General features: G+C 40.9%; 1 protein-coding gene across 1 annotated transcript in view; it reads right to left on the minus strand.

Moving 5' to 3' along the window:
- Positions 1 to 11785, minus strand: part of PRDM15 (PR/SET domain 15) — a 30470-nt gene that overhangs the window by 12381 nt on the left and 6304 nt on the right. Inside the window, exons 3-10 of the mRNA XM_072421143.1 lie at positions 10916 to 11069; positions 10003 to 10255; positions 8580 to 8723; positions 6420 to 6518; positions 4852 to 5082; positions 4095 to 4266; positions 1871 to 2052; positions 1000 to 1094 (exon numbers count right to left, since the gene is read on the minus strand). Coding sequence (XP_072277244.1) covers positions 1000 to 1094; positions 1871 to 2052; positions 4095 to 4266; positions 4852 to 5082; positions 6420 to 6518; positions 8580 to 8723; positions 10003 to 10255; positions 10916 to 11069 — 1330 coding nt within the window. The remainder of the gene's footprint in view (positions 1 to 999; positions 1095 to 1870; positions 2053 to 4094; positions 4267 to 4851; positions 5083 to 6419; positions 6519 to 8579; positions 8724 to 10002; positions 10256 to 10915; positions 11070 to 11785) is intronic.

The following is an 11785-nucleotide window of genomic DNA, read 5'->3' on the forward strand; positions in this document are numbered from 1 at the left end:
TAATGAGCTAAACAGAGACTTCTTGGCTTTTATAATTAACTGCAAGGCTTCACAAAGAGTGTACAGTTAGTGTACTATTTATACCTTCCAGGCATTACTTGGACTTTCAGGCATAGGCACCTACTTGAAGATGAATTTAGGGGCAGGGGGTCTATGTTAGGATATTATTAAACTGTATTTATATAGCGCCAACATATTACACAGTGTTGTACATTAAACAGGGGTTGCAAATTATTATTATAATTAATAAGCAGGATTTATATAGCACCAACATACTATGCAGCGCTGTACATTAAATAGATGACAGCCAGATAAAGACTGACACAGGAGGAGGAGACAGCCCTGCTTCAAAGGTCAGCCATTATTCACTATCTTTGCAGAGCCTGCTACACCTTTATAGTTTAAAGTAGGTGCCAGCCCTAAAGAAAAATATAGGGCCCCATAAAGGGTTAAAATGGTAAAGCATCATATCTAATTAGTAGGCAGAAAAACCTTTTAGTATGTCAGCCGATTCATTTGACATATGATCAGTTATCCTTGAAAAAGACTCTCATTTGCCCTGAATGAATGAGTGAAAATAACACACTGATGCTCATCTATCATCATTTTTGCTATGTAAGTGAGTGGAAGTTGACATGAAAGATGGAAGCACAGGTAACCAACATTACATATAGAATGCTGAAAAGTTAGGCCGATGCTGCAACGCAGAATAAACAGAAGGTACAGGATGCCAGTCACCAGAGTGACAAATATAACAACACTTTACTTGCCAAAACTTTCCCTCTGAAAAAATTTTTAGGAGACTGTCACTTTAAAATTATTTCCCTTTTAAATGAGGTTATATTTTGATGAAAGTGTGTTGATATGTTGATGTATCAAATATTTGCCAAAGTTCCCTTAATATTTAAAAGTACTACAAGCATCATGATACAGCCATCTATATAGCATAGGTCCCCTGCCCTGAGTCGTTAATTAAAAAAGATGAAGACAGCCACCCACCTCATTCTTGCTGTGCTTGTACGACACATGCTGTTTCAGACTCTCTTTACGGCTGAAGAGTTTTGAACATTCTTCACATTTAAACAGCTTGTCACCTAGAAGAAGAAAACAGCATCCCTTAGACTTCAGCACCAGAAATACTAGTTGTGTCATAGTTAGATCAAAGCATTCCAAGGCCTAAACGTGGACTTTGTTCTAGTATGTACAGGTATTTTTGCGAATTTATTGCAATTTAAGTGAAGATTATTAAAACTGAACTTCAGCTTTTACTTTAGTCTTGCACGGATGTAAAGGTTCTTTTCCTGCATTGGGACAGCCATTCTGGGGAGGAAAGGTCTAAATTAGCTTTTCTCAACCAATTGTAACCTTTGATGAAATGTTTCAGGTCTGAGGGAACACCTCAATAACAATGATATGATCAATTCATGTTTTTTTTGCCTGGTGGTCAGTGGGATGAAGGTCTCTTACATTGTTGGGCATTGGAAATTGAACGGATAGCCAAAAGAGCCAAAAAGTAGGCTCAGATATAACTGACCTGAGAGCCACAAATTGCTCATTAATCAAGGAACCCCTAGCAACTTCTGAAGGAACTCTAGTTGAGAATCACTGGTCTAGATAATGCTGCCAGCAAATGAGCTCAGCGTGCAGTGAAAAAGGTCAAGGCATTTCCGTAAAGGACAAAAAAGCCTATACAACAGTTCAAGACTGAAGAGTTCTGCTTTAAACTTAAAACAATATGCCAGCCTGGCAGACAAGTAAAGCATAATAAATGTGTAAGGAAACAAAGCAACAAATGCAACATAGCACACTGGAAGGATTCTGGCTGCACAAACATTTGGATCAACATAGACACAACTAATCATTAACTTACCATGTGATCGGACGTGACGGCTCAGATTGCTGCTATTTCGGAAAACCTTTGAGCAAATGTTGCACTGGAAGATGCGTTTGTGATCACCGAGCTGGCGCACAAATTTTCTCCTCATGCTGTGCCGTGTGCTGGAAAGCAGCATCCCCCTCTTTAGGGTATTGTTCCCCTGGTGAAAGGCAAACCTGAAGGAGATAAGAATAACCATCAAATGCCTGTATGTGGCATATGTTTTATCAGGCCTCGGGATATAAAGCTGCCATACAAATTATAATTTACAGCTGTCAAAAAGGACAACTAATTTTTTGCCTTTAAAACACTTTTCAGCATGAAAGCTGAACTCGGGATGATTTCATAAATGTTTGCCCTTGCATCGGGTCATCGTGACCATTGCAAGGATTAAGCATTTTGCCTGGGGGATGATGATTAACATGATTTACTTACTTACATGATTTGCTTCCCTGACAGCCTCTACTCAGCTGTCTGATATATAAGGTTTTGGGTGGGCTCCCAGCATCCTCCTGTATAATGCACGACTGCTGGTCATGAATTTCAAAGTTTCAAAGGACCAGTACCAAGATTGGGACAAGATACGCTTGTGCTAGCAAACAATAAGGAAAATATAGGACCTTTTCAATTGACACTTGCAGTGGGTTCCTCTCTACTTTGCTTTAAAAGTGTCATCACCAGGCCAGATCCAAGATTGTTATAAAACAGGTAAGCCACACAAGCCCAAAGTTGGGCATTAAATGAATGTTTAATGCAAAAAAAAAAAAAAAGAAATACCCTGATAAACCAGTGTGATGGTCACTTGAACAGTGTAAACTGTCACATATTAAATGTTTACTTTGCAAGCGACAGTTCATGCGTTAGACAACGTCAGGGATCATCTCACAGTGGGAATCAGTAAACTTAGGAGTCCAGCAAACTATGCAAGTGAGAGAGCTTCTGGTTTTCAGCCTGACCAGCTTACCCATAGTGAATCTTTAGAAACAGGGCAAGCACCAATGGTTGGGGGCGGAAAAGCTCTCTCTGGCTAACTTGAAACCAGAATGGAGTTTAGAAAGCACCCAGAACCCGGGGCCCATAAGGTAACTTTCAAGTTATCTAATCCAGAGGCGTTCCAACACAGCATTCCTAGGTCAGGTCAATAGCAGATACCTGAATAGCTACAAATTGAGCAGCAATACAGGAAAATCTTGTTTAAAGAAAAAATGGTGCTAGAAGTCCAGCTAAGTTGTAAAAAAAAATAAAAAAAATTTATGTATCTAGGAAGATTTATTCTAGGCTGGTCTACAGGTTTTTTTTTGTTTTATTTGCCAGTGTCCAATCCACTGTAGGTTGAAGTATACACCCAATTTCTGGGTGTATACTGCAACTTACATATGTATATTTACACATTTATTTGGTGTGTTACTATAATAAATAAAGGATCCCCATTGATATATTATATATGCAATTAAATCAATAGGCAATATGTGAATTGTGTGATATCTGCCCACTTCATCCCTGTCTCTCCCCCCCTGTTATAAAGTGCTGATTCTGGATGGGATGGACAATGAAAATATACAGTACTAATAGTTAAGTGGATGTTTGCGTAAGTAGCAAAAATTTTATTAATTAGCATGTAATATATGTATAATAGAATGGTAATATAACATACGCTTCTATGAGACGTTATGTTACGTGATGTGATCAATGTACATGTTTCTTTTACATAGATGTTAATATTTTAAAAAGAAAAATGACTATGAAGTCTTTTGTAACAATAAATTGATTATGATGCTGTATTTGTGGAAAATGAATTGCTGTGGCATCTGTAGAGCATGAGGACCTAACTCAGATATCATAGTTTTTTGCAGTATATTTATAATTATGACTCCTGACCAGGACGCTATCTGCATGGAGTTTGCATGTTCTCCCCGTGTTTGTGTGGGTTTCCTCAGAAAATCATGCAGTTAGGTTAGTTGGCTTCCCCCCAAAACTGAACCTAGACTGTAATAGGACATATGATCATGGTAGAGACATTAGATTGTGAACTCCTTTGGGGGACAGCTAGTGATATAATTATGGACTTGGTACAGCGCTACATATTATGTCAGCACTATATAAATACTGTGTAATAACCATAATATACATTTATATGTACAATGTCTCCCTTACTGAAAAGGGAACACAAAATAAGGGTTTTATAGGTCTGAATAAGGTAACAATTTAATCCACTTACTTGGAGACCGGCGTTAAGCTGTTGTTGGCAGTGGGCAGTTTTCCTAGCATTAGCTCCATGAACTTGTCATCGGAGTCGTGCGGCAGTGGTACCTCATCGGGAGGTATTTCAGTGATGATTTCGGCCACACGGTCAGATGGAAAAACTGGACTGTAAAGAATAGGATGATGTGCTGGGTGGGAGCAGCGGAGGGGGAAAGCATAGATAAGACACAGGAACATTAGTCACAAGTACAAACACCAGCAGACAGTACAGAGGCCAATGGCACGTGTGACCATCAAAGCTTAACAAATATCACAAAACACAATCAAAAGCTTAATTTTACCAATCTTCACATTACCACATGGGATCCAAATGCCTTCCAGTATTACAAAGAACATAAACTGCTCAATAATTCAACAGATGCTGATTTGAGGAGGTTTCTGATCACCCAGGGATTTATAGAACAGAGAAAAAGCAACGGGGTCACTTAAATGCCTGTCCGCTGCTATTTATCATCACGGGGGACAAACAGGCACCGCATAAGCATGGGAGTGAAAGGAAGGGGTGCATTGGTGAAGGTGGGGAGCAAATAAATGCTAATGTATAGGTTTGCCTAATGCATAGGGTCTGTAGATTCAAAAGGACACAATAGAATTGTCTAAAAAAAAAATGGTGGCTATTTCATATTTTAGCTTTTCTCTGAACAAACCAGCTGCAGATTTTAGCCAACTACATAATGAAATCCTTTGAATATTAATCTTTAAAATTTATTCACCTGGAGGGCTCTCATCCTCGACAATTACAAGAGGAAAGTTGCCCTTTGGGACTTTGGATTTCCTTCCTTTTTTCTGCTTTTTCTTAGGCACCTCTGTGTTAGTGGGTGGAGTGCTGCAGATAACAGGCTGATCTGGAGGTGCACTTCCAGGGTCTCCCTCTGTGAAAGATGGCTCACAGGACTCCGTTGGGGAGATGGTCTTTGTCTGTTCCAGGTGGCTTAACAAATGTTCTAAAAGAGAACAGGGTTGGGTCAGCATGACAACTTATAAAGCTGATCAGCATTCACAGAACCGACTGTTTTGAGATAGAGATTCAGAAAGTTGTGTACATGGTTAAAGCAATATTGATCATACACATAAACTCAGTACCAACCTCAAAATATACAAACATAAAAATGTGATTCTCACCCAGTTGGGATGGTCAATCTAAATCCTTGGACAGCATGGTGGCTCAGTGGTTAGCACTCTGGCCTTTGCAGTGCTGGGTCCCAGGTTCAGACCCCGGCCAGGACACTATCTGCATAGAGTTTGCAGGTTCTCCCTGTGCATGGGTTTCCTCCGGGTACTCTGGTTTCCTCTCACATTCCAAAAACATGCAGTTAGGGTATTTGGTTTCCCCCCAAAATTGACCTTAGACTGTATTAAGACATAGGATTATGGTAGGGACAATAGTTTGTGAGCCCCTTTGACAGCTATTGACATGGCTATGGACCTTGTACAGCACTGCATAATGTCAGCTAGATCATACTATATAAATACTGCATAATAATAAAAATGCATAGTAGCAAATTAAAGCTCTGGTAGAGTGGCATCATTAGGGATGCTGGGGGGTGAAGTAACTCACATCCCACTTCCTGTGTCTTCCCAAAGTTCATACAAAACATGCATTTCTTCTATCATCTAACACAATGGGCCTGGATTTATTTAAGCTCTCCAGGGTTGGAGAAGATACACTTTCATCAGTGAAGCTGTGTGATCCAGCACACCTGGAATGGGTCTGGTCCAGGATTCAAACAATTTGCTAGCAAATAACGTTGAAAAAATCCATTCCAGGTTTCCTGGATCACCCAGCTTCACTGATGAAACTGTATCCTTGCCAGCCTTGGAGAGCTTTAATAAATCAGGCATATTGCCTCTATTTGTATCTACCTGCTGTACAGACTGCAGTGCACAAACAACCATTCACTACATGAACCCATACATGATGAGCAAAGCTGATCACTGGATGGGATTATGAGCCTGCATGTGAAGACATGTGCAGATTGTGTCTCCTCATGGGGTTACTTTCTTTGGTTTTCCTTCCAAGAGTAGTGTTTTGTTAATTTTATGGTGCTTGTGCATCAATTAGCATTTCAAATCGAAGTGCAGGTCAGAGAAGTCCTAATAAATTTATTGCAGAAGTAAACCTGGACACTTAGAGGTTGCATTTGGTCAGCTTTGCATTGCATTGTTTTGGATATAGAATGTGCTACCGAGGTGCATTTAAACTGCAGACAAAGTTTGTCAAACAGCATTTTCCAATGCCACTTTACACCGACGAACAATGACTACAAATAACAAGCATTACCTGTCAGCAGATTGGGCTCCAGGAAGGTTGTATTGCACACTTTACATGCCCACTCGCATGTTTCCACATGAATGATATTGTTGGTCTCCTGACAAGTAACTGTAGAAGGAAAAAATAATACATCACTTTAGCATAACTACAAGATATTTGGAAATTGTATTTTAATGCAAGTCTAAGTCTTCATTATCAGTGTGGTTTGTAAGGCTGCATACACATGTGCAATAATTGTCATTGGAAAGGATCTTTCACGATCCTTTCCAACGACTAACGACTGCACGATGCATGAACGAGTGCTGTACATACAGCACTGTTCTGCTCTATGAAGAGGGGAGAACGAAGGAGCGGCACCCTGCTGCGCACTCTCCCCCTTTACTTTTATTGCGATCATTCGTCATCCATCGTCCTTATATCTGCCAGGACGGTCGTTTAGGCGTTGGACGACGTGCGCTGTACACGTCAGATTCTCGTCCAATATCGGCCCTGAGCCTATTATCGGACGAGAGCCATTGCAAGTGTGTATGTAGCCTAAGGGTTAGAATTTGTCTTGTTTATTCTTATACTTCGTTACTACTTATGTCAGAGATTACCCCTCGTGTCCTGCCCTGATAGGTCACAGAGGCGGTGAGGGGAGATCTCCCAGCATAGGCACAGCAATAAAACCTGGACTATAGCAGGAAAAGGCTTGTCAAAGCCTTTGATTTTCCAATCATCTATTAATATTAATAATAAACAGGATTTATATAGCACCAACATATTACGCATTGCTGTACAATAAATAGTTGCCAATCACAGAAAGATAGATACAGACAGTGACACAGGAGGAGGTATATACCCTGCCCAGAAGAGCTAACAATCTAGGAGGTGGGGGAGGTGTCACACAATCTAGTTCTGTAATTCTCACACTTCTGCCACACATGACAAGCATCTTTCCTGGTCTAGGTCTGAATATGCACCCAGCATGCTCATTTAACAAAGAATGCGCATTAATTCCAACGAGATTGTGAGTACATAGAAGAAATCCGGCAGCACCGTACAATCCTCTCTAGTAAATGTTGTATGGACAAAAAAATTATCTACCTATGCCTGGGACCTCCTTCTCTGAAATTCACCCAAATTGGATTCAATTGTAGAGAGTATCATAAGGGTGAATCTATGGTGCTGTGTCTAATTTTAAATTTTTGGTCACCAGATTAGGCCAGGAGAATGATCCAATGTGAGGGATCCAGAGCAGCAGATCCATTTCTCTGCCAATGAGAATTCAGCTGACACTGTAAATCTGTACTAGAATAATATTATAGGGTATGTATATAGCGCTGACATGTTACGCAGCACTGTACAAGGTATAGTCATGTCACTGGCTCTCCCTCAAATTGGCTCACAATCTAATGTCCCTATCATAGTCATATGTCTTTATTACAATCTAAGGACAATTTCAGGGGAAAGCTAATAAACCTAACTGCATGTTTTTTGGATTGTGTGAGGAAAATAGAATTCCCAGAGGAAACCCATACAAACACAGGGAGAACATGCAAACGCCAAGCAGATAGTGTCCTTGCCAAGATTCGAACCCCAGGACCCAGCACTGCAAAGGCCAGAGGGCTAACCACTGAGCCACCATGCTGTCCAAGGATTTAGATTGACCATCCCAACTGGGTGAGAATCACAAGACTGATTAAATATTTAATTATTTAGGTGTTTCAGTATTTAGGTACAGCTACATTTTAACACAGGGAGCTTTCAATACCAACAGCAAAGTGCTTGCAAATGCAACTATTTACTAATTAAATAAATGTGAAATATGAGAAGGGATGTATATATTTATGCATCCAAACCCAGTGTTCTTCCCTGCCCCTTTTAGGTTGGTGCGCCACTTAGCACTTTTCAGGCAGTTACCTATCTATGTCACACGAAACATTTGCAGAAAAAAAATTCTGGTCATATTCAGCTACTACTGCCCTCAAATAATTCCCAAGTCTGGTCCATCCAGGGAACTTAGGATCAAAACAAGCGGAAGCTGTACCAACCCGGGACTTTCTTTTTGCAAATATGTGGGCTCTGGACAATAAAGAACCCAAATATTTAGACAGTTGGCTGCCACTGGGGAGGCATTCAAAAAACTTCACCTCACACCTAGCAGCTGCATTATACATGTCATTGCACCTGAGCAGTGCGTTGTTGAACCCGTCGTGTATGTTGCTGGTGGACGAGCAGCCTTCATTTTTTTGAATGTGGATGAGGTAATCTGGCCATTTTTTGAAGATGTTGCATTGACTTTTACCGGTTCAGCTGCCAAAAATCCCACATCTGTAAACAAATCAGAAATAAAGTGAACCTGTGTTATGTGCACCATAGTAACACAACAGCAAAAGACGGTGATAATGAAATTATGATTTGAACACTGAAGTAGAATAGCGTAACTTATTAGTATTACTTATAGAACTAAATTGTACAAATTCTAAAACTCCATTGTGTAGTTGTGCAGCAGTCTGACCTCCTCTAACCTTTAGCTTCTTGTTAACAGAATGTGGTCACACAATTGTCTCTTACTACTAAATCCTATCCTTGCTCATGTAGGCACCTAGTTTTGACTGTATACATTGATGCTGGGAAATGTAATATGGCATCTGTTGTACTTTCCTACTTTAAGTGTGTTTAAGTCATTAATAATTGCCCCAATCCCGTGTACAAGCTTATCTGGCCCTTAAAACAGAAATTCTTCACTAACTGGGGGCTCACAATCTACTGTCCCTACCATAGTCAAATGTCTTGTCAATGTAGGGAGAAGCCAATTAACCTAACTGCATGTTTATGGAATGTGGGAGGAAACTGGAGTACCTGGAAGAAAACCCATGCAGAGATAGGGGAAACATGCAAACTCCATGCAGATAATGTCCTGGTCAAGATTCAACCTGGGACCTAGAACTGCAAAGGACAGAGTGCTTAACCTCTGGGCCACCATGTTGCATGTACCTCATGGCTTGTATCCACTTATCAACCTGACTGCTTTTAGCATTTGCCTTGCTCAATATAAGGTTTGGTTGGGCTTTAAAGGAGCTTTTGTTTCACACCTTGGCTTTAACATGCATTCATAAAGGCAATGCAATGTATTTTCTTGGTATGAAGAAAATCCTAATTTGTAAGCCTTTATTTAATACACACATAGGCTGCATCTTAAGTAAAAGAAATGGCAGTGCAGAACTATTATTTCAGTTCACTAGTGTGCAGAATATTGTCAATTTCAAGGAATGCCGGAGTGCTGGAGAATTAGACTGTTCCGCTCTGTGTTAAGCTCTTGAGCTCCAGCATGCCGTTATCACAGCTGATTATAGTAAAAGCTGCAATGTTTGAGAAAATTAAAACTGATTGTAATACAATAATATAAACTAGAGGTTTACTTTGGCTTCAAAGTGTAACTGTGGGCAAGACCAAAAATAACACATCTGGGACCTGGGGGGAATAGGAGAAAATGATGTCACCTGCCAGACAGAATTATATTGCCCCTGATGAAAGTTAAAAAAAAATAAATAAAAGTTTATAGCATTGTGGTATAGATTGGCCTTGATGCAGCCCTGTTGGGACCTACCATTGTGACAAGGCATAGGAGGTTTCAGCAGAGGCTTCTCCATCTTTCTTGCATAGAAGGCAGCGTACCATACTCGCAACTCTGTGCCAGCAGCGATGTCTCTGGAGGTAGTGAAAAAGATGTCGTTGCCATGCTGGAATGCAGTCAGGTTCTGGTGGCTGAAATCTGTTGCCGGCCTCACCAGCATCATCCAGTTACATTCATATTCACTAGAGGTGTCAAACAGCATTACCATGCCATCCTTCTGGAAAACCTAGGGGAGAGGAGATCGATGAAAGGTAAATCGTTGAGCTTAGACATGTCCTCTTTTTATCCAAATAGGGTAAAGGATAAGAACAGGAAGTGTCACTTAACTTCACCAGAGGAAAACCAGGACTCCTGTGCTACCAGACAGGACTGTAATGTGGGACAGATCTGTATAAAACTCGGGACTGAATGTGGAGAAATGCAAATGCTTTGGCAGGAAAAACAGCTCCTATGCTTGTATTTAATTAGCTGTTTGCTAGGAGCTCAACTAGACACTGGGAAGAAGGTTTCTGTCTGCTTTCGGCTCAAAACAGGTGGTCTGTTTGCTGCAGATTTATTTTAGGCTGGGACAACGAGCAAAAAAGCTTTCAGAATGATATCACAAGGTGTGTCTACATTGGGCCTGATTTAATAAAGCTCTCCAAGGCTGGAGAAGATACACTTTCATCAGCGAAGCTGGGTGATACAGCAAACCTGGAATGGATTTTTTCAAAGTCATTTGCCATTTGCTAGCAAATGTTTTGAATCTAGGACCAGATCCATTCCAGGTTTGCTGGATCACCCAGCTTCACTGATGAAAGTGTATCCTCTCCAGAGCTTTATTAAATCAGGCTGTCAAAGCTGCATGTGCTACAAACACATAAAGATAAAGAATAACAAGCTGTACCTTAAAAGGAAAGGCAGATTCTTTGTCTAACTTGGTGACTCTCTTGCACTCGAATGGCCCAAACTGAGTGCGTTTAACCAGTGAAGTCAAGGCGAACACCCCCTCTGTGCCATCGTCAACAATTTTGATTTCAAGGTTGGGAGGAATAGATGATCTAGAACAGGTAACAGGGAGAATGGAGTTAAACTCATGAAGAAGTGGCAGAAAAAGTAACTTATAGATGTACAGTATACACATCACTAATCACAGTGTTCTCCCCAGACCCTTTTACCTGGGCGCACCATCCAACACTTTTCAATAACCAACTGTTTTTCGAGTGGTTACTAAAGGTGCAGCACCACCCCCTTAATTCTCGATGAATGGGAGCGCAGAGCCTCCCAGGATACCAAAGTCATGCATCCAGGGAGGTCTTTGGTTCATGCCCAAGCATCTTGGGCATGGGCAGAAGGAGCCTCTTCATCAATAAGAAAAACAAAATGCCGATCTCACGCATGCGCACTGTGAGTTCAGGTGACGTAGGAAAAAAAAAAACTGAAGAAGAGAGGAGAAGATGGCAGCGCTTGGTGCTCCCCCGGTGCCAGGCCGAAGACAGATACTGGGACGACGCGGGACCCGATGGAAGAAACCTTCCGATGAATAGGCTGACTTGCGGGATTGAAGGTGTGTTTTTTTTTTGTTTTGGGTTTACTTTCACTTTAAGTACAGCTCCCCAAAGGAATGAATGAAGCAGTGAACAGACGTAGGATGAAAAACAGGTGAGAAAGTTTATGCAGCTTTAGGTAGGGCGAGGGCTCCGAAGACCATATACCTGATAAGTAATTGTGAGTACCGTATTTTTTGCCGTATAAGACGCACTTTTTCTTCCCCAAA

This window comes from Pyxicephalus adspersus, chromosome 1, assembly GCF_032062135.1.
Source record: "Pyxicephalus adspersus chromosome 1, UCB_Pads_2.0, whole genome shotgun sequence".
NCBI lineage: Eukaryota > Metazoa > Chordata > Amphibia > Anura > Pyxicephalidae > Pyxicephalus > Pyxicephalus adspersus.